The sequence below is a fragment of the Jaculus jaculus genome, chromosome 1 (assembly GCF_020740685.1).
Source record: "Jaculus jaculus isolate mJacJac1 chromosome 1, mJacJac1.mat.Y.cur, whole genome shotgun sequence".
NCBI lineage: Eukaryota > Metazoa > Chordata > Mammalia > Rodentia > Dipodidae > Jaculus > Jaculus jaculus.
The window spans coordinates 161,735,319-161,758,442 of NC_059102.1; the positions used below are offsets into that span (position 1 = coordinate 161,735,319).

General features: G+C 49.8%; 1 protein-coding gene and 1 long non-coding RNA gene across 3 annotated transcripts in view; one reads left to right on the plus strand and one right to left on the minus strand.

Annotated features, from left to right (window-relative positions):
• Positions 1–434: 434 nt before the first annotated feature.
• On the minus strand, positions 435–10,979 carry Klc2 (kinesin light chain 2). The gene is made up of 16 exons (XM_045149001.1): positions 10,774–10,979; positions 9,782–10,073; positions 6,282–6,512; positions 6,123–6,192; positions 5,404–5,626; positions 4,448–4,535; positions 4,242–4,343; positions 3,988–4,161; positions 3,786–3,885; positions 3,123–3,172; positions 2,957–3,024; positions 2,406–2,514; positions 2,161–2,316; positions 1,963–2,087; positions 1,754–1,811; positions 435–1,380 (listed from the first exon to the last, which is right to left on the minus strand). The coding sequence occupies exons 2-16, from the start codon at positions 10,010–10,012 to the stop codon at positions 1,297–1,299; spliced, it is 1,869 nt and encodes a 622-aa protein (XP_045004936.1). The 5' UTR covers positions 10,013–10,073; positions 10,774–10,979; the 3' UTR covers positions 435–1,296.
• A 38-nt stretch (positions 10,980–11,017) lies between these two features.
• The window catches only part of LOC123460638, a 31,242-nt gene continuing 19,135 nt past the window's right edge, over positions 11,018–23,124 (plus strand). Inside the window, exons 1-3 of one of the 2 annotated variants that reach the window (XR_006637144.1) lie at positions 11,018–11,499; positions 17,964–18,030; positions 20,759–20,800. This is a non-coding gene — a long non-coding RNA (uncharacterized LOC123460638). Of the gene's footprint in view, positions 11,500–17,963; positions 18,031–20,758; positions 20,801–23,124 lie in introns of those variants that run through there. The other variant, XR_006637143.1, reaches the window with a different exon arrangement.

Genomic DNA, 23,124 nt, shown 5'->3' on the forward strand with positions numbered 1-23,124 from the left:
TCTGGTAGTACCGAGCAGCTTCCCGGAATTTGTAGTTTCTGGGGTGTCGGATTCGCCCTCTCTGCGCAGGCGCAAACCCTCAACACCGGTGGCCCGCGCGCTCCCTACGCCTCTGGCGCTCTGCCTTCTGGGGTTTGTAGTTCGCTGGCCTCCCTGGCATGATGAGCTGCAGAAACTCATTTCGATGTTTAAGACAAACTGCGACGCGGAGGGTGCAAGCGCAATTTAGCGCTTAGCTTGGCATGTATCACTTGTGAAAGCAGCAGCCATCTTCGCCCTCAGGTCATAGGTTGAAGACATTAAATAAGAAGGTGCATGGTATAAAGACAACATCGTTTCCAGCTTCGGGCACCAGATGTAAGCGACGCATACACACCCCACCCCACTCCGGAGATGTTAGGGAACCCTGATTCTCCGCTTCAAAACAAGTCTGGTTCAGATTCAAACCGACTTTTATTTCTACAGCAATATCTGAAAATAGAGAGCAACCGCCCACCCCACAACTGAGGGTAGCCCCTCCTACCGCGGAAGGACCATCACTAGCCCTCGCGAGAAGCTGCGGGCATGGGAGGCGTGGCAGGATGGCTCAATGGGCGGCGCCCGAGGAGGAGTCAGGACTGCCTGGGCGGGGCCAGGAGGGAGGGGCAGTGCATAACGCCGGGATGCTGCGCAGGGCCCGGCGCTGTAGTGTAGAGGGATGCGGACAGGGCATGGGCAAGGCAGGGTGGGAAACATCCCTTCGAGGCTAGGAGGTCCAGGGCATCCTTTGGGGAGACGCCGCCCCAAGAACGTGGAGCTTGAGAGATACCACCGCGCGGAAAGGGGGTGATTAAGGCCTGGGTGGTACCACTGGAGGATGGAGGCTGGGTGTACCGTGGATCTAGGGGAGGGACACGGCCAATAACTTATTTCTCTATATACAGAAGCAACGGCCGGGTGGGGGGTGAGGCGAGGAGGATATTGAGGGATGGCAGGTGCTTAGTGTTCTTGGCTTTGGAGTCTGGGTAGAGTGCGCCTTGGACTCCAGGCATCCCCTCCCGGTGGCCCTGAACCTGGGAAGAGGGGGCCCCCTGCTGGAAGGAATAAATAAGGGTGTAGAACTGGAGCGGGCAGGCCTGGCCTCCAGGGCCCAGGCTGAGATAACGAGAGGGAAATGGTTACCCTGAGATTGAACAGAAAAGACAGGGGTCCTTGGGAGGGACAGGCGGTACAAGCAGCAGGCCCATGCGCAGGGCTGGGGATGTGGGGGGAGTTTGTGCCGGGTGGAGGCTCTGGAGACTGGCTGCCCCTTCAGGATTAGCCCACGAGTGAGCTTCGTCGAGACAGGTCCATGGAGCTGGAGCTCAGGGTGCGGCTGTCACAGAGACCTGTGCCTCCAGGCTGTGGGCAGAAGGACATGTCACTTGGTCTGCTGCAGTTTGGGGACTATGGCCACGGGTATAGCCCAATCAGACCCTCAGTGCAGACAGTGTGAGTCCAGGCTGACCAGAGGCAGGTTTAGCCCTCATGCAGTGCTTTGAGCCTTGTATTGCCTCTGCCTGAATATATGTCTACCCAGGGCTGAGGTATGATCCCCCCATCTACCTTCTCTCTCCCATTGGTCCTACCCATTTCCCAGCCCAAAGCAGGCCTGGGATGGGGACAGAGCTGTTATGGGATGGAGACATGCACCAGAAGTAAGGTGTAGATACCAGGGGCTACAGGGCAGAGACTTGGACCTTAGCTACCTAGTGCCAGACACGACCACCCTTACCTGGACTGGCTCTTCCACACTCTTGTTGAGGAAATTGAGAGAACTGGCCCGTTTCATCCTGAAGGAAAAGGAGGGTCGGGATTTGCCCAAGGTGAAAAGGGGGAGGGGCATCGGGTTGGGGCTAGGAAGGATGGGGTTGCAGACTTTGCAGTAATGGCCAGAGAGGAATGAGAAATCACTTGGCCACAGTTGGGAGGTCAGAAGCTCACCTGGGGTTAGGGGGCTCTTGTGGGCCGCCCCCCTGCAGCTTCCTCACCAGCATCTCACTGCTGCGTCTCAGGGCATCCCGGAGCTTCCCAAAGGAGCCACTGCGCCGCAAGGAACCACTGCCATCCTGTGGAAGAAGACACGTCTCTAGGAACCGCTGACTATGTCGTCTCCTAGCCCTTCCCAGCACCCCCACTCACCCCACTCCACTCTGCCGCAGGCCCTGACTCCTCGAGGTCAGACTCCGGTCGAAGCCCAGTACCCCCAGCCACATCTCGGCTGCTTCGGCGGTCTCCCCGTCCACCACCATCTTTCAGTAGTTCTACCACTTTGGTCTGGCTGGCAGGGTCCAGTCCCTGAAAGGTATCAGAGAGCATCAGGCCTAACTGGATCATACATGGAGCCTCACAGTCCCCCTCCCACCTGCTTCTGCACAGAGCCACACCTGCTTGCGGCTGCGGCTAGCACAGTCTTCCAGTGTGTGCGCAGCTTCGAGCTTGCCCTGGCGCCTGTAAAGGGCTCCCAAGCTGCGCAGGGTGGTGTTGACTGTGGGGCTGCGGACAGATAGCAGGACAATCTCAAATTCCATGATCTGTAGACCTATCTGGCACCCTGCCTATACTGGGCCCTGTGGAACCAACAGGCCAACCAGAATCTAGCCAAATGGGAACATTTTTTTTTCTGGCCCGTGTTAGACCTACTGTCTCTCATGTCCTCAGAAAACTACCTCAGGACTGGGAACCTGTCCCCATAACTCTTCTGGGATGTCGCCACCAGGATCAGAAGCTGGAACACCCAGGAGTAAGGAAATTGGGCTGTGTCCACATAGAAATTCTTGGGACAACTGGCCTGTGAATAGGGCCTTGAGAGATGAGCTAGCTGGGAAGAGGTGTCCCAGGGTTGAGAAGGTTGAGCACAGAGCTTGGGTCTCACTGACTTAGGATGCTGTTTCCCTGCTATCCACTCTATCCCCAACCCAGACCCTGCTGTTCTCACCTGTCAACCTTACAGGCCTTGTACCAGCTGCCATATTCCCCATAAGGAGCATTGTCCCGGCGCTTGTCCTGGAGGAAAGACTGGTCAGGGCAAGTGGGAAGTCCTTCCTTCCACACATCCAGCCTCATACTCTCCACACACCTATAAGCTCTGCCCATAGCACTACCTTGCTTTCCTCTCGTTCTTCTGCATGCATCCAGATGGGCTTGTTGTCTCCTGGGGGAAGATAGGGATTGTCATATAGGCCTCTCTGATTGGGACAGACACAGACAAGACTGGGGTCTGGGAAGGGGAGCAGGGGCACACAGAAAAATTAGGTTTGGATTTGGTTGAATGAATAAACAGACCCCAAAATCACTGAGCTTTCTCTCATATCCTGAAAAAAACTACCCCAGGATTGGGAATCTGTCCCCATAGCCCTTCCCAGATGGACAGGGACACAGGCCTGTGCCAGTAGCTTGTAAATGGAGTGGCCTTGGCAGTGGGGGCTCACTTATATACCTCAGGCCCGAGATCCATGATAAACTTGAATGATGGGCTAGGCTGAAGGTTGGAGATCAGGAAATGGCTGGCCACAGGGTGGCAGAAAGTTGTTTCCAGAAGGAAAAACGGTTGGGCCTGCCCTCAGAGTTGCCATGTGGAGAAAGGACAAGACTTTGGGCATGGGGTGTGTCAAGATGTTTGGCTAGGGCAATGAATTAGGTGTGTGGGCTACTGTGGGCACCATCTAGACCCCAAGCATGAAGGCATGTCTGGCTAAAGTACTGTCCTGGGCACTCATGGCTGAGTGGGCCTGGGTAGGATAAGCACATAGCAGCCACAGACTCACCATTGACAGAGCCAAACTCCTTCTCATGAGCACGAGTAAGGATTTCCTTATATAGGGTCTCTGCATCCTGGTACTTTCCTTGTTTCAGATAACAAGAAGCCTGGAGAGGCAAGATACAGAGAGTGGGTAGCATGCAGGGAGCTGTTTCCCTTTCTTCGTCTTCTTAGACATTAGCCCTCCCTCCTTCTCAGCCCCAGGGTACCAGGTTGTTCTTGGTCTTGGCCACATTGGGGTCATCAGGCCCAAGGCGTGTGGCATAGATCTCCAGTGCCCGCCGATAGTAGTACTCCACCTCTTCAGCTTTGCCCTGGTTCTGGCACAACAAGGCTAAGTTGCTGAGCTGCTTGGCCACATCTGGGTGAAATTTGCCCAGGACCTGAGATGAGAGGAATCAGTGGCTAGGCTCTGAGCTGCCTAGGACTGCATACCTGGTACCCCAGACCCGCCTGCTCCCACCTTTTCCCGGATCTCCAGTGCCCGCTTGCACAGTGGTTCAGCCTCTTTGTACTTGCCCCGCTTGCCATATAGAACTGCCAAGTTGTTCAGTGTTGCAGCCACCTGGAATAGAATAGATATGCCCTCACCCAGAGCCCTCATAGGCAGGAACTCTGAGACCTGCAATGAATGGAGGGCAGTCCTCCCCCAACCTGATCCCTGCTCACAGCTGGGTGGTCCTTGCCCAGTGTCTTCTCCCGGATGGCCAGAGCATCATTGAGTAGGTGTGCAGCTTCCTTGTACTTGTTCTGGTCCCTGGGAGCAGGCAGGACATTCAGGGATGTCCTCCAGCCCGAGGCCTGCCCCCAGGGGCCCGTAGTCCCTGTGGTCACTCCTCCTGAGGTTGCTGATGAGTGGACATGACAGGAGTGCAACTCAGAGCATGGGAGGCCTGAGCAGCGCTGCCCTTAAGAGCTCTGAGGGTGTCAGGTAGTTTACCATATCCCACCATGGTCCCACCTCTTGCTCAGGTTTCCCCGAGTCACCTATGTTCTCTGGTCCCCATGCCTTGGCTCATGTCATTTTCTGCCACAGAAACCTTTTTCAATCCTTTTGAATTGTGGGTCAACTCAATTTCTTTTCTTTTTTTTCTTTTCTTTTCTTTCTTTTTTTTTTTTTTGAGGTAGGGTCTTGTTCTAGTCTGGGCTGACCTAGAATTCACTATGTAGTCTCATGGTGGCTCCAAACTCAGAGTGATCCTCCTACCTCCGCCTCTTTGTTTTTTTGAAATAGGGCCTCTGTATTCCAGGTTGGCCTGGAACTAACTATGTAGCTAAGGATGACTTAGAATTTCTGATTGTCCTGCCTCTACCTTCTAAGTGTTAGGATAAAAGGAGTGGATCACCACACCCTGCTTTCCAACTTACTTTTTGAAGTCCATACTCAAGCTTGAGTGCCTAGAGAAGCCATGTAGACTTTCAGGGGCCCTGGCATTTTAATGTGCTATCCCCACTGCTCGCACCTAAGCCTTTTTCTCCCACTAAACTAAGGTTTATTTCCACCTGGAGGAGGCCAGCTCCACACAGGCCCTTTTCTCTGTGCTTCCCAACTGCCCTTATGAATTGGAGCCACCCATCAGGAAGGATACAGACAAGACATGCCCACATGGCCAGAGAGCCCTCACCGATATACCAGTGCCAGGATGTTTAACATGGTGGCCACATCAGGGTGGTCATGGCCCGAAGTCTTCTCCAGGTCCTCCAGTGCCTGCTTGCAGAGGGGCACAGCTACCTCATAGCGACCTTGAGATGCATACTGGATCACCAGATTGTGTAAGGTACGGAGCCGTGCTGGGATTTCATAGCCCCCGTGCTGGGCAGCCACATCCCCTCCTCCAGGACTGGGGGCTACAGGGCCAAGGGCAAAAGGTTAGATGTGTCCACTGGGCTGAGGTGGCACATGCCAGTTCTGTCCTTTGCCCACAAAGGCAAGTCACTAACCATTCTACCTCAGTTTCCATATGTACACCATAGAAATAAGTCCCAGCCCCTCATCTTTGAAACTCAACTTTTGCATCTGCATTGTGGGCTCTCATGTGCTCAATATCATGACTGAGACAAATAAGCAAAGATCTGTTCGAGTCTCTCCTAACCCTCTGAGCAGGCTCAAAAAGATGCAAGCAACTGAGCCAGACCCAGATCCTTTAGTTCCTTGCAGAGCTCAAGGGTACAAGATACAACAAAGGGAAGACCCATGTTTTAAGCTCTAACATGCTGGGATGTTGTGAATGGAAATGAGGGAATGTCTGCTGATAAGTCCCTGCCTCCTGTATCCTCTGGGTCCCAAGCACAAAGACTTCACACTTTTCCATCCCCCAACCCAGAGCCAATTGCTCACTCTCACCCGGGCTTTGCTCATCCTCATTAGGGAACAGGTCATCTAAAGAATCTTTGGGGACGTCACCCTTCTCCTCCTGGGAAGGAAGACAGGATGAGTGTCAGGAATGGTGGCACAGGTATTAGTAGGCCACATGGGAGCTGGGGGCAGCCAGCTGGGGCTCACGTTGGGGGAGGCATCCTCGTCCAGCTTTCGGATCTGGCTCATGAACAGCAGGTGCTGCTTCTCTTCCTCCAGCTGGGCCACTGCCTGTTCACTGCGCTGCAGCTTCTGCTGCGTCCCTGCCAGCTCCTCGCGCAGCCACTGATTCTCCTGAACCAGGCGTCGCACCTGAGCCCGAAGCTTTTGCTTCTCTGACTCCACGGCCCCCAGGTGGCTTGACAGTGCCAGGATCACCTGTATAGTCCACCAGATGAGGGTCAGAGCCTTGGCCATCCCTCAACCTACAATTCCAGTTTGAGCTACCTGGGGCCCATTGAAGGGCCAGGCCTGGGCAGAGCCTGTGAGTAGTAACTACATGTAGGACCTTGGGCTTGGGAGTTCTTCCCTCCTCAAGGGAGATTCCTCTTGCAGAGCTCCAAACAGGCCGTAGTTCAGAGTTCAAACCCAGGTTTGGGAATCCTGACTGCCTCCTCCTGCAATCCCTGAACTCCCGGACTCTTCCTCTGTCTCATAGCCATAGCCATTATTCCACTTCTTGCCACAGGGCTAGTGTTTCTTCAAAGAACCTTGATAGGTGACTGAAAGACCTCTGAGAGAGACCTTACTCTAACTTCTGAGGATTCACAGCACTCCCTAACTTCTGTAGCATCCAGGTAGAGAAGCAGTATGTACCTACCCCCAAGAAAATCTGAGGAACATACTACAATGACAGGTAGGGATATCCACAGGCCTCAGCCTCAACCCCCAACCCTCTCCCTAACCTGATTCTCTTTCTGGGCTTCCAGCCTTGAGACCTTGGCATATATACTTCCTCTATTCTTCATGAATCAGGTTCACTTCTGCCTTCTCTTCTCCTCCAGCTGCACTCTTGGCCTCACTCCCATACCCTCCATGCTTTCCTGTTCTCCATCAGTGAAGGACTTGCATGCCATTGTGAGTGGGACTCCTGTGTGACCATCTTTGATCAGACAGCCAGCTTGGCTGAGGCAGCACTACACTGCCCTTCCAAAAGGTCAGGTAATCTGGGACCCTGCACTTGGTTAAAGTGTTTAAGTGACAGGTGTTTTCATACCAGCTTAAAAAAATTCCCTAGCTAGCTTGGAGTATATATAGCAGATGTCCTGATCCCTATCAAGACAAGATGATATAACCTACCCAGGATTCCCGGAGCCAGGCAGTGGCTCAGCCAAGACGTGAGGGGAACTAAACCCTTTGTCACAGAACTTAACTCCTCCTCTATCCTGACAGCCCAATTTATGGGGGCCCAAATAGAACTCCTGACCCACCCAGGCTCTTTTGTTGTTTTGAACCAGGGTCTCACTCTAGCCCAGACTGACCTGGAACTCACTCTAGTCCAAGCTGGCCTCAAACTCATAGCCATCCTTCTACCTCAGCCCCCTGAGTACTGGGATTAAAGCCTTGAGTTCCCATGCCCAACTTCCACCCAGGCTCTTTCATCCCAGAACTTGCTGAAAATATTAACCTGGGAGCTCCTCCTTGCTTTATATCCCCAGGTCTAGCTGAGCCTATCTCCAGAACATCCAGGACTGGTCTCCTCTCCACCCTCATGGTTGCCTTTCAGTTTTATTATTATTTTATGCTATGAAAAGTTTGTTTTGAGACAGTAGAAGAAAGTAGAAGTAAAGCAGAAAAGCTCCCAAACTGGAGGAGCTGGAAGGAGTCATAAAGGGAAAAAAAATCCCATAGCTACCTTTTTGAAGTAGGGCCTGTGGTGGTTTGATTCAGGTGTCCCCCATAAACTGAGGTGTTCTGAATGCTAGGTTCCCGGTTGATGGAGATTTGGGAATTAACGCCTGCTGGAGGCAGTGTATTGGTGGCGGGCTTATGGGTGTTATAGCCAGTTTCCCCATGCCAGTGTTTGGCACACTTTCCTGTTGCTATTTTCCACCTTATGTTGGCCAGGGGTGATGTCCACCCTCTGCTCATGCTGTCATTTTCCCCTGACATCGTGGAGCTTCCCCTCGAGCCTGTACGCCAAAATAAACCTCTTTTCCCCCAAAAGCTTCTCTTGGTTGGGTGATTTCTACCAGCAACATGAACCTGACTGCAACAGGCCTCATCCAGGCTGACCTGGCACTCACTCTGTAGCTCCAGGCTGGCCTTGAACTCACAGTAATCCTATTTCTGTCTCCCAAGTGCTGTGATTAAAAGCATGCCCCACCATGCCCAGCTTCATGGCTACCCTTTTAATTCAAGCTGTCACCTCTCATTTGAAGCCCAGCAGTGGCTTTCTAACCATTTGCTCCTTGCTTCCATCCTTGACCCAAGGTTTATTCTCAATAGCTCACAAAAGGAGTTTTTGAAACCTAAGTCAGTGCCTGGAGAGACAGCTCAGCAGTTAAAGGTACTTGTGTGCAAAGCCTGACAGCTTGTGTTCAGTTCTCCAGTAACCGTGTAAAAAGCCAGATGCACAAAGTGACACATGCAACTGGAGTTTATCTGCAGTGGCAGAGGCCCTAGTATACCCATTTTCTCTCTCTCTCACTCTCAAATAAAATGTAAAAAAAAAACAAAACAAAACAACAACAAACAAACAAAAAACTATGTCAGACTGTCTTCTGACTACTTAGAACCCTCCAAAGACTTCCTGATTTCCTGGGAATAAAACCCAAACTAACAATGCCATGTTCTGGGCTCCTGCCTTTCCATATGCTTCTTCTGACTCTCTCTCTCTCCTCCATGAAGGTCTGGCCACACAGTTATTCTTTCACTTCCCTCATAAGATCTTTCCTACCTTAAGATCTTCACATATGAAATTTCTCCCCAGCTCCCTATTCTGGAGGTTGGTTTGTTTCTTTCTTCAGGTCTTGGTTTAAAATTTATCCTCTCAGAGAAATCTTGCATGGCCACTATATCAGACCCCTGCTATAAACTATCACAAGATCCATTCTTTTCTTTGAAGCACTTACCATAATTTGTTATAATTAATTCTGTGTGTGTCTCTCACTTTCGATTGAACTAGGATAAAAACTTTTTTGGGGGGTATATGAGACACGACTTACTATGTGGCTCAAATTGGCTCTGAATGTGTAATCTTCCTGCCTCTACCTCTCCAGAGCTGAGATTTGACACCATGCCTAGTGACAGCAGGGAGCCTGTCGGCTTTATTCACCCTTGCACTCTTGGTACTAACACACTGCCTGGCATAAAATACATGTGATAAACTAAATAACCTAAATTAATGGAAGAAATAATGAATTAATGGGGGGTGCTTTTTAAAGGATTTCCTTTCTGTTTTCCTATATTATCCAGTCTGTTAGGTAGAATGGAAGCTAGGAACAGAGCTGTGTGTGGGGGTTTGTGCTCATGGGTTCGGGACTATGGTCTCCAAAGTGCATTCATTTCTTCAACATTATTACTACGGTCCTAACATGAGACTCCAGGTGGTTGCACACTCAGATTCTGTTTTCTACCTTACCAGTTTTCTCTGGAAGGCTCAATATTTCCAGTAACCTCCCACCTCAGCCCGGAGACTGACCTACCTGGGCCTCCCCCAGCCCCAGCTCAATGGCCTCCAGAGAGCGGCGCAAGAGGTGGCAGCGCTCTTGCGAGCCTGGCTCGGCCTCGCCCGCCTCATGAGAAGAAGCCAAGGGAGCTAGCAGGGCACGATGCTCCCCGCGTAGGGTCTCTAGTCCTTGGATGACGGCCTTGGTGCCCAGCACGATCTCATCCTGGCTCAGCTTCTCCTCCCGCGGAAGCACCATCGTGGCCATGGTTGTGCCGTCTGTGGAGGTGAAGGGCGGGCAGGCGGGCGCCGGGGACAGGGCTACACCGCTGTCCACCCCGTGTCAGGTAAACACCGGCGGTCGGTCCCTGACGACTGGGTCCCCAGGTCCCCTAGCCAGCGGCCAGCACCGAGCCCACACGTCCTACAGAGGGCGCGCTGAGCTCGTCTCGCCCAGGGAGACGCAATGCGGTGCAGCCAGCGAGGCTGGACCCCGATTCCGCCCTAGACCACCGGCTCAAGCTGGTTTACATGGCCCCAGTCTCGGGGCTTTCTCGGAACTCCCCTGGGTCAAGACACGAAGCAGTAGGCAGTGGGTACGGGGGAAGGGCGTGGGAAAGACCACGGCAGCTCCAGGCGATCGGGGTTCAGGGCGAGCGACAGCCCTCTACCCCACAGGCGGGCCGACCTGCACAGCCCCTCCCCCAGTGCAGCCGGACGCCGCGCAGACCCTCCCTCCCTCCCTCCACCCAGGCTGAGGTCTCAGATTTCGGGATCCTGTTCCCTAAGCCACGCCCCACACGACCCCTCCCAGAGGCTGGCAAAGCGTCCGGCCGACCCTCCGAGCTCTCACCCGGGGCCCCGGGACCGCGCCCCCTCCCTTCCCCTCCCCTCCCCGCAGGCCAGCGCGGTCCTCCCAGAGGCCGCGCCCACGACGACGCCTCCTCTAGGGCGACCCGCAGCCACTCCCCACTTTAGGGTCTGAAACCCACCCCCCTCCTGACCCAATTGGCCTGCGCCAAACTACACCTTCTGGCTGTGGATCGGCTCCCGCTCGGACTCCTTCCCGGCTTCACCGAGATCCGCAACGGTGAGCCTGCTGTACCGCTGCCTCCATCCCGCCGGCCTTCCCAGCAGTCCCCGCGCTGTCTTAAAGGTGAAGCCGCTACCTCAGCGGCGTCGGAGGGGGCGAAACACGCTCCAGTGGGCCGGCTCGCTTGCCTTAAAGGAGTCCGCTGGCCTGGCCAGCTCTGGGGCGGGCCCGTCCAGGGAGGAGGGGACGGGCCCTTGAAGAGGCGGGGCTGGGCTCCTCGCCGCTGCTGCGGGGTCACGGTCACTTCCCTCGCGTTTTTAGGGGGAAACGCCGCAAAGCCTCAGGTGCGGAGCTGCTGGGGAGTGTAGGAACTCCAGGACCCTCAGTTTCCCGGCCACCGAGGACTGAGGTGCAGGAAGAAGGCCTGGCCTTCACAGAGTCTAGAGGGAGGCAGTCCACATTTATTGAACGCTTAGCATCTGTTTGTTGGCACCTTACAAGGCCAACTTAATGCCCACCGGTTGAAGTGGGAGCTACCATTACTCACATCTCGCAGAACTGAATCCCAGGCTCACTTGTCTCTAGAGATGCATCCCTCCTCCTTTCAGAGCTGATCATGCCTCCCTAGGAAATCCTAGGGCTACTTCTGGTCAAAAGAAGTTTTTATACTAGTTCAATAGGAAAACAATGGAGCATCTTTGGTCCGTGATGGTGTCATTGGGGTAAGTCAGAACAGTCATTCTGATTTCCCACCTTCTAGGGTACTCCTCTCATTTCAGCCACGCTGTCTACAACACTGTCCTAACAGTATTCTTGTTGGTTTATCTTCTAGAATGTTGACCAGCACCCATCTATCTGGTTCAGTCTGGAAGTAGCTCAAGGTGGAGGACACAGGAGTATTCAGTAGATGCTGGTTTGCAAAAAAAAGGCAGGGGGGAGCCAGGCATGGTGGCACAGGCCTTTAATCCCAGCACTCAGGAGGCAGAGGTAGGATTGCCTTGAGTTCGAGGTCACCCTGAGACTACACAGTGAATTCCAGGTCAGCCTGGACTACAGTGAAACCCTGCCTCAGAAAAAAAAAAAAAAAGAAAAGAAAGGTTTGTGTGTGGGGCTACATGTTGGCCTTGCCAAGTCCTTCCAAGCCTGGATTTGGTCTGGTTCTCTGTAACTTTGGATTTGGATCAGTACTACCCTCACCCAAATTCTAGGCTAAAAGCTCTAACCTCTGGCTGGAGAGATGGCTTAGTGGTTAAGGTACTTGCCTGCAAAGCCAAAAGACCCACGTTCAACTCCCCAGGATCCACATAAGCTAGATGTATTGAGGAGCACATGCATCTGAAGTTTGTTTGCAGTGACTGGAGACCCTAGCACACACATTTTTTTCCTCTCTACCTGTCTATTTCTGTATCTCTCTCTCAAATAAATAAATAAATAAATATTTTTTTAAAGCTCTAACCTCCTTGGCAGACAAAAGCTACACAGTGATAGCTGGCATCTTAGGGACCTGTGGTATGCCTTACGAGTAGGGATGGATTCAGACTCAGTCAACCAGGTCCAGTATCCTTGTGGATGTTGGCATCCCCTTGGAACCGTATTTCACTTAGAGATGGAACTCTACACCTTTAGCTTGAGTTGAGTACATGCTATGACAAGGAGATCACTCCCTTCTGCTGAGACTAAGGAAGTTTTCTTAGTTCTAAAGTGCCTTTCTGTGTTGCTCACTCATAGTTAGAAGTCAGTGAAGATACACAATGACCCACCCAGCCTTCTCTACCTAGAAGGACCCATTTCCTCTACCTTGTCTTCTTGCTGTCTCCTTACCATCAGTTCACATGCTGCTCAGAATGTGGTGGCAACCCAGGGACAGATGATCCAGACCAAAAATAACTGCACAGGTTATGGTCCCCCTTGCAGGTCAAGTCACCAAGGGGGTTGGGGATATTTGTACCTGCACTGTCAATGGTAGCTCTTGCTCAGTGCTTATGCAGCCCTGGAATAAAAAAAATACCACTGGCCAGATGTGGTGGCACTTGCCTTTAATCCCAGCCCTCAGGAGAAGGATTGCTGTGAGTTCGAGGCCAGCCTGAGACTACATAGTAAATTCCAGGTCAGCCTGGGCCACAGCGAGACCCTACCTCGAAAAAACAAATCAAATCAAAAAACAGCATTGCAAAGAACAACAAAAATGAGTCTTTCAGGCTGGAGAGATGGCTCAGTGGTTAAGGTGGTTACCTGTAAAACCTAAGGACTCAGGTTTGATTCCCTATGTAAAGCCAGATGCACAAAGTGACACATGAGACTGGAGTTCATTTGCAGTGACTAGAGACCCTAACATGCCCATTCTCTCTCTCTCTTTCTGCCTCTTTCTCTCTCAAATAAATAATATCAAATAAAAATATTTTTAAAAGTCAGTCTTTCTACCTGTGAAGCCCAAGGTCAGTATAACTTTGCACAGCCACCTGCAAAGCTTGTGTTCTGCTAAAACCTTAAATCTTGTATATCTCAGAAGAATCCATCAGGGTCTTTTTGATTTTTTTTTTCACTTTTTTTTTTAAATTTATTTATTTATTTATTTGAGAGCGACAGACACAGAGAGAAAGACAGATAGAGGGAGAGAGAGAGAATGGGCGCACCAGGGCTTCCAGCCTCTGCAAACGAACTCCAGACGCGTGCGCCCCCTTGTGCATCTGGCTAACGTGGGACCTGGGGAACCGAGCCTCGAACTGGGGTCCTTAGGCTTCACAGGCAAGCGCTTAACCGCTAAGCCATCTCTCCAGCCCCTCTTTTTGATTTTTTAAAATTTATTTATTTATTTGAGGGGGGGGGTTGGATAGGCACACCAGGGCCTTCAGCCACTGCAAATGACCTCCAGACACATGTGCCACCTTGTGCATTTGGCTTATGTGAGTACTGGAGAATCAAACCTGGGTCCTCAGGCCTTGCAGGCAAATGCCTTAACCACTAAGCAGCCCCACCTTCTTAATTTTGTACCAAAGGTGTTTTTCTTTTAGGTCATGTTTTTCTGAGTTGCAGCAATCAAAAGGTATACATATATGAAGTTCTTAGTCATATAGCACCCCTGTCTAGAAGCCCCTGCTGGTCTGTTTTTTTTTTTTTTTTTTTTTTTTGTCTATTGGTACTTTGTATCAGTTCCCAGCTCATGTTTACCCCTGAAAGTTTCTGCTGGTTAGCTTTCCTACAGGATCCTGGAGAGTAGGGTCTTTTGAGTTTGTCTTTTGTGACGTCTGGACCTGGTGGCATAGCCCTGATTCCAGCTATTTGGGAGGCTGAGAGGATGAGGATCTCAAGTTCAGAGCCTGTCAGTGCTATGGTTTGTCACCTGTGGTCTTTCAGCCTGCACATTGGCTGTCTTCCAGGCCTTTGATAAAACTGCTTGTGCATTCTATCATGATGAAACCTCCAACTCGCCAGAATGCTCAGTTCACAGGAGAATCTGGAGCCAAGGCTTTTGTTCTCCTTAGTGAGCCTGGGCTTCAGAATCCCTTGGGGGAATAACTTTGTTGGACGTTTTCCCTCAGTGACTAGGATTTGGTGGTGTCAAGGGTTGTGGGCATTTTTGAAACTACAGCAGTGTCTGAGATGGGCACCCTGGGTTGAAAGTTGCTGTTTCAATGTCTTTTTTAAATTTTATTTTTTTGAGGCAAACCCAACAGACTGGCATTTTTTTGATGCGAGAGAGAGAATGAAAATTGGCACATCAGGGCCTCCAGCTACTGTGATTGAACTTGACGCATATGCTCACTCCCTTATGTCCATTGCGCACTTGTGTTACTTTGTGTGTCTGGCTTACATAGGACCTGAAGAGTCAAACATGATTCCTTGGGCTTCGCAGGCATGCGCCTTAACCACCAAGCCATCTCTGCACTCCTCAATGCCTTTGTTTTACAGGTGAGGAAACTCAGGCCTGGAGAGGGAAAGCAGCTGCACAGGATGAGAAAGCAGGGACCATCTTATTATCCTCTTGTTCTTGGCAGCTAGGGCTCCTGGCAGTCACTACATCCCTTTGGAATCTAGTTCAGGTCATTTGTCACTGAGAGTGCGTGAGGGAAACTAACACATGAATTAGAGGCCAAGAGAATGAAGGCAAGTTACATGTTTACACCCACAGAATAGCACTGGTGCGTGTACCTGTAGCACAGTCTGAGGCAGGCTCCCCAGGGGCAGACACCTGCTGTCACTACGCACTGCATGTGTGTCTGCAGGCCCAGGACTTGCAAGCTGCACAGCCAGGTGCAACATACCCACCATCCATGCCCCTTTTCTGGGATTTCTCTCCCTAATCCTTTTATCACCTTTCACCAGGTAAGACAGTGTTCAGTGTCATTTTATGGCTTTGTTTGGTTCTTTTGGGTTTTCTGCAGATTTTTGTCTTTTTTGTGCTTCTCTTTGGGCAGCTGGCCCTGTCTCCCATGGACTGCGGGAGGCAGGGATGGACCTTTTCCTCACTGTTCTCATGCCCTATCGTGCTTAACCTTCTTGTCCATGTTCCATATTTTCATCACTTGCCTTTTTATCTGGTCTCAGAGGATTACACTGTGCTCTCCCAAGGGAGGGGACTGTTAACTTCATTCTGGTCTGTGCTGTACCTTACCCCCTCCATCACCCCAGCTGCTGGTCTCCTGCCAGGCTGATGGTGGTGCTCAGTAAATAGAGAAAGAAGGAAGGAATTTGTGCCTAGTGGTGATTCAGTACCTTCTGCCATTTCTGTGGTGCTAAGTGGCTCCCCTCCCCCATACTTGGGGATGTGGTTCTTGCTACTTTTAATATTATTGTATTCTTCCTGAAAATCTCTCCCACTACTCTCCCATCCCATGGAAATCTTTTTCTTACACTTTTCTTTTCCCTTTGAAGAGGATGGGGCACTTTCTCCAAGGGGTTAATGCCACTTGAACCCTCTGTGGAATCACTCATCAGGGCCCAAGACTGGCAGCTCCTTATTTAGTGGACACCTCTGGTTGCCAGCTTTTTCTGACACTGAGCCAAATTCAAGTCTGCTCAGCGCTGTCTTGAGAGGGCCCAGTTCCTGTCCTGGTAGCCACCTGACAAATCTCCTCCCCCCTGAGTTAGGGTCTCACTCTAACCCCAGCTGACTTGGAATTCACTCTAGTCTCAGGGAGGCCTTGAACTCATGGCGATCCTCCATCCTCTGCCTCCTGAGTGCAGGGATTAAAGGCATGAGCCACCATGCCTGGCTCTGACAAATCCTTATACTCCCTTCCTGTGGCCTCTTTGCCAGGCTAGAAGGGTAGTGCCCCCACTTCAACTAGGAGGTTCTGGTAAACCGAGTCTCTCTTTGCCAGTTTTGTGGCATTTAAGGCATGCTCTGTTCCACCTGTCTCTTCATCTGTTCAGGAGGGTTCCTAATACCTGCCTTGTTGGGTCGCTGAGAACACTGACTAAAACAGCACAAAGCTTTCTCATTAAGCCTTGTACACAGTAGACACTGTTCTTCATAGTTGTATTATCAACACCAAAAAGCTTCCTTTTGACAGTCAGTGCTAGGAAGTGGGAGGTGGGGAAAATGTGAAACACACAGCTTCTGTATATAGTGTTGCTGGAGAGAAACAATAGGAATGAAGGTGAGCATCAGACAAGGTAGGTAATAGAGTAAGTCTGAACAGGAGTGCTGAGATGTGAGATGTTTGGGGCTGACAGGAGGAACCTGTGTGGTCAGGATGGAGGGTGGGTATCAGCTGCTAGTTGTGTGTGTGAAAGAGATGGGGGAAAGAGATTGTCCATCCTTGGCTCTCCACAGCCAAGGAAGCACTAATTCCCAGTTCTAGCCAGACCCTTGTAGTCAACCTCCACTCAGAATAGCATCTATACCCCTAGTCCTTGCCCTTGTGTCCAAGTTTCCTGCAGAGATGTCTTACCATCTGCTCATCATGCAGGCCAGTCACCTAGCACCATTCTTGGCTCTTTCAGCCCCATTATCTTTTTTATTACCCGCTCTCCTCCTTTAATTTCTTCTCTCTCCTCTTCCATCTATTCTCCTCCCTTCTTGCTTCTTATCCTTCCTCCCAACCTCCACCTGGAACTCGAGAACCCAAGCTACTCTCAAGCCTCCTGAGTGCTGGGATTAAAGGGGCACACCACTTCACTGGGCTTCAGCACAAATTTCTTTCTTTCCTTCCTTCCTTCTTCCCTCCCTTTCCTGTCTCCCTCCCTCTTCTCCTTCCTTCCTTCCCTTTTTCCGAGGTGGGGTCTCACTCTAGCTCAGGCTGACCTGGAATTCACTATGTAGTCTCAGGGCGGCCTCAAACTCATGGCGATCCCTCCTACCTCTGCCTCCTGAGTGCTGGGATTAAAGGCGTGCCCCACTACACCAGGCTTCCTTTGGATTTTTTGAGGTAGGGCCTACTGTAGTACAGGTTAACTTGGAACTCATGCTGGCCTTGAATTTATAGCAGTCCTATGTCAGCCTCCCGAATACTAAGACTAAAGGTGTGTGCCACCACACCCGGCTCTTTTTTTATTTGACAGAAAGAGAGAGACAGACAGAGAGAGAGAGAGAGAGAGAGAGAGAGAGAATATGAATGAATATGTGTGTGTGAATGGGCATGCCCAACCTCTTGCCACTGGAAACGAATTCCAGACACATATACCACTTTTTCTGTCTGGCTTTCCGTGGGTACTTGGGAATCAAACCCAGGCCATCAGGCTTTGCAAGCAAGTGTCTAGCCACTGAGTCATCTCTCTAGCTCCCCCTTTTCATTTATTTAATTTATTTATTTATTAGAGAGAGAAAGAGGCAAGGAAGAGAGAGGGTGGGAGAGAATGTGCATACTAGGGCCTTTCAGCCACTGCAAACAAACTCCAGACACATGTGCCACTGTGCATCTGGCTTATGTGCGTCCTGGGAATTGAACCTGCATCCTTTGGCTTTGTAGGCAAGCACCTTAACCACTAAGCAATCTCTCCAGTCCTTTTTTCGAGGCAGGGTCACACTCTAGCTGAGCCTGACCCAGAATTTATGCTGTAGCAGGCTGGCCTCAAACTCATGGTGATCCTCTTACTTCAGCTTCTAGGGAGCTAGGATTAAAGGTGTGTGGCATGAGATCCCATTTTCTAACCAGTCATCCAGACCTGTGTATTTTGCCTCTTGAGTTGCTAGGTATGCTTCCCATAGTTCAAACCCTTGTAACGTTATTTTCAATTGCTGCAGTTTCTGCCTTGGAACCCATGGACTAGTCTGGAGACCACACTCGTACCCTCCAATGTGCTATAGCAAGGTAAGCTTTCTCAACCCTATCAATTTGCTTCTTTGCTTGAAACCCTACATTGGCTGTCCATTGTACCAGGATCTAGGTCATAATTATTGCTGTGGCAAAGATAGTAATTATAATAACCACAATGTCCTCTTACCCTGGGCTCTTTTTCTTCCACTCTCCATGCCTTGGCAGTACTGAACAATGTGTGGTTTTTAGAATAGGCCACATTTAAGTACCTTTAAGGCACTACTGCTCAGTTCCATTTCCTTTGAGATATCCTGGATACCTTACCCCCCTAGCTGGATTAGATGTCCTTCCTGAAGGCACTTATGGAAACTGTCATGCTGTGTGGCAATTGTCCGACATATCCCTGCTAGCCTTGGGGTCCCTGTGTAAGGGAGGACCCACACATGGTGTATCCTCGTGCTCAGCTGGAACAGGAACCCATCCACAGCAGGCACTTAAGTGACTATGGGCAGCTGGAGGGCTGAGACATGCTCTAGAGTATGGTTCTGGCTCACCAGGCATGGTGTGCTGTAGCTGTGGTCCTAGCCACTTGGGAGGAGAAGTCTGGGAGATAACTGGAGCCCAGGAGTTCTAGGTCAGTTTGGGCAACATAGTGAGACCCCCCCCACACACACATTTCAAAAGGAAAACTAGAAGGAAGGAAGGAAGGAAGGAAATAAATAAACATGGCTCCTTAGCCAAGCTGTGTGCATTGGGCAAGTGCCTCAGGGTCCACTGATTTATTTAGCTAGCTTCTGTCAAGGTTCGCTGTATGTCAGAGTGCTGGATTCTAGGCAAGTAGGCACAGATAAGGTGAAAGTAGCATATAGGTGTATATTGCAGGTGACTCTGAACAAAGTGCTGAGATAGAGAGTGACAACTTGGCTTTTGGGAGGTGGGGGAAGCCTCTCTGAGGAGCCCATAAGAGGCAGTGGGGATGGGTCTGTGTATAGAAGCATCAAGGCAGAAAGAACTAGTCTAGGCCCATGAGGGAGACCACTCTGATGAGGACATGATCAAGTGCGGCTCTGGAGTGGGAACCTGAACACATGGTTGGGCTGTCTCCCAAGAGCATTAGGGAGCCACTGCAGGACTTCAAGTAGGGAGGGCCTTTGGCTCAGGTGTAAGAACAGGAAGTAGAATGGTTGCTGACGATTGGGAGCAGTTTCTGGCTTGAGTACAGTGTGTGTGCCAGTGCCATTTATGGAGATTAGGAGATGACGGTATTAGTCTTGCTTTGGCCAGGTAAGGACTGAGATGTTTGTGAGCATTCATGTCATCAACTAAGTGGTTAGATGTGAGGGTCTAGAGCTGGGAGGGAAGATTTCTGATCTCATTTGGAGGCAGTGACAGCACTGATGTCATAGGGCTGTTTAGAGGACTCAACAAACTGTGTGAAGAAACGGGAAGCACTTGGCAGAGGCCTAGCTAAGACAGTGCCTGGAAGGGTGTGTATGTGTGACCTGATAGATAGTAATGCCATCTTTCTTTGGCACAGTATGAAAGAGATGAAAGAAGTATTTTAAAACAGTCTGGCTGGGCTGGAGGGATGACTTAGCGGTTAAGGCATTTGCATGCAAAACCAAAGGACCCAGGTTCAATTCCCCAGGATCCATGTTAGCCAGCTGTACAGTGGCTGGAGGCCCCGGTGCACCCATTCTCTCTCTCTCCCTCTTTCTCTCAAATAAATAAAAATTAAAAAAATATATAAAAAGTCTGGCTGGTTGTAGTGGTGTATACTTGTAATTCTAGCACTCAAGAGGATCACAACTTAGAGGCCATGCTAGGCTACATAGTGAGATCCTATCTCAACAAACAAAAGCACCAAAGAAGTAAGCAAATGTTGGCTTGAGCTGGGCATGATGGCACATGCCTTTAGTCCCAGCACTGGGAAGCTGAGATAAGTGGATCAAATATGAGCTTGAGACCAGCCTGGGCTAGAGTGAGACCCTACCTCAAAAAAATAAAATAAATTAGCTGGGCGTGGTGGTACACGCCGATAATCCTAGCACTTGGGAGGCAGAGGTAGGAGGATTGCTGTGAGTTTGAGGCCACCCTGAGACTCCATAGTGAATTCCAGATCAGCATGAGCTAGAGTGAGATCCTACCTTGAAAAACAAAACAAAACAAAAAAATTAGTTTGGGTAGAAGTACCCTGTGGAGGGTGGATAATGCTGTGCCCAGAAGCCAGAGACTGTTATAAGAATGTACATAAGAAAGTTTCAGTGCAGGAGTATTGGTCAGGGAGGTCTCTGATGCCTCCAAAAATTAAATTAAAGGCTGTTGCCAAGGCTCTTGACTGTCCACCATAACTAGATGGCCAGACCCTATTGCTGAAGATACCACTTGCTTGGGCCACAGGTCACTAAGAAATCAAGTTGGGAGGCCCTCCCTGTTGACTAGCTGTTAGGATGCTGGAAAGAGCTATGTAACCCATGGAAGGAGAAGAGACATCAATGGTCTTAACCAGCAGCAGGCCCTGCAAGCTTTATAGCTGGCCAGCCAGGCCAAATATACTGACTGGTGCAATGGTGGTGTGGCTATAATGGGAGAAACCAACTGCCCTTTGATGTATGTAGCTCGCCTTTTTATGGGGAAGTCATAAGTCACAGTGGGGAAACTACTATGGTTGTCTGGAATAAATGGATATACTATGCCCACCAAACTGCCCTGTACATACTTATGTTTATGCCCATATATTAATGCCATTCTCATTCCTGGTTAGAGAAACTTCTCTTTTCAGATGGCAGTGACCACTGGGGTGATTCAAAACTCAAGAAAGTGCTAAGAAGTGTCAGTGAAGTATTCAGCACTGAGACATTTCTATCACACCCTCCAAGGCTCATGAACCACTGTGGAAGAGGTGGTGGAAAGGTGGCCAAAAGAAGGGAGGAGTGCTTTGCAATGCTGTCTTCCAGACACAAATTGGCTGTGGTATCCATGATAGCACAGTGGCTGATGCTACCTACAGAAGACCTGACCTGCATAGTAACAGGAAGAAGTGACTTCAAAACAGAAAAGAAGCCAGACTTGTGGCACACGCCTTTAATCCCAGCACTTGGGAGACCAAGGCAGGAAGACTGCTATGAGTTCAAGGCCAGCTTGATACTACCTAGTGAATTCCAGGTCAGCCTGGGCTACAGTGAAATCCTGCCTCAAATAAAATAAATAAATAAAATAAAATAAAATAAAAGAAGTTGGAAAGTAGAGGTAAAGAGAGGGTAGTGGGAGGGGATTATGATCATGGTGTATTGTCTTTATGTATGGAAGCTGTCAATACAAAGTTGAAAAAAGTTAGTGGGGCTGGGATAATGGTGATTAAAAGTACTTGCTTGTGGTGCTAGATATATGGCTTATCTGTTAAGGTGCTTGCCTACAAAGCCTGACAACCTGGGTTTGATTCCCAAGTACCCATGTAAAGCCAGATGCAAAAAGTGGTGCATGCATCTGTAGTCTGTGTGCAGCAGCTGGAGGCCCTGACATGTCCATTCTGTTTCTCTTCTCTCTCTCTCTGTGCTTATAAAAAGAAGTGCTTGTGCCAGGTGTGGTGGCACATGCCTTTAATTCCAGCACTCAGGAGGCCAAGCTAGGAGGTTGGCTGTGAGTTTGAGACCAGCCTGAGACCTACCTCGAAAAAAAAAAAAAAAGTAAAAAATCAGAGGCAATGCCACTGCACATGTGAGCCTAATTAATGAGTGACTAAATGCAGTTCTGCATCCAGGATGGGGCTCTGAAGTAGACAAGAGACATGAGGGGAAAAATAAAGAAATCTGCATAAAATGGAGACTTGGATTAATAATCATGTATCACTACTGGCTTATTAGTTATGACCTAATATAACATGCTCACAGCGCGGCAAGGGGTCAGTGTATACAGCCACCCTGTACTCTTTACAACTTTTCTGGGAATAATAAAGTCAGCCCAGAGTTGGTGAGGCCTAGACAGGGCTGCTTCTGCTTCCACACCCAAATCTCAACCCTTGCCTTTAGATGATGTCTGGCAGTCTGGAACCATTGTGCTCAGTTAGTGATGAGGCAGAGCTGTTTGGAAGTTCTAAACCAGCTCCTTCAATGTGTTGTATACTGCTTGGCAGGAAGAGAGTTTTGTTTTGTTTTTAAATGAGAGAGAGAAAGGGGGTAGAGAGGGAGAGAATTGGTATGCCACGGCCTCCAGCCACTGTAGTCAAACTCCAGACCGCATGCATCACCTTGTGTGTTTGGTTTATGTGGGATCTGAAGAGTCGAACATGGGTCCTTAGGCCTTACAGGTAAGCACCTTAACCACTGTGCCATCTCTCTAGCCCTTTTAAAATTTATATTTATTTTATATTATATATAGATATTTTGTTAAAACTATATATTTATTTATATGTGTGTGTGTGTGTGTGTGTATATACACACACACACACACACACATATATAAATAAATATATAGTTTTTTGAGGTACTGTCTCACTAGCCCAGACTGACCTGGAATTCACTTTGTAGTCTCAGGGTGGCCTAGAATTCATGGCAATCCTCCTACCTCTGCTTCCTGAGTGCTGGGATTAAAGGCATGTGCCACGCCTGGCTTATTTATTTATTTGCAAGCAGAGAGAGATAGAAGAGAGATGAAGGTTATGGGACACATCAGGGTCTCCAGCCACTGCAAATGAACTCCAGACACATGTACCTCTTTGTGCATCTGGCTTTATGTGGGTACTGGTGAATCGAACTCTGCTCGTTAGGCTTTGCAGGCAAGTGCCTTGACCACTGGACCATCTCTTCAGCCTTCCAACCTTTTTTTTTTTTTTTTTTAAATTGTGAGCAGAGAAAGGGAGAGAATGGACACCCCAGGGCTCTTGCCACTGCAAACTCGAGATGCATCATGAGCCATTCTGTACATCTGGATTTCTGTGGGCACTGGTGAATTGAACCTGGGCCACAGATCTTGTAAGCACATTAATCACTGAACCATGTTCCTAGTTTCTTTCTTTGGCTCATAGTTGGAGTCTAACCCTGTTATTCCAGGGCCTATGAGAAAAGTTAAAGTTGTTTGTAGCATATCTGGATAAGCGGACCCATTCTAGAAGCAAAAGGAACTTACTTTCTGTCAACAAAAATGTACTGG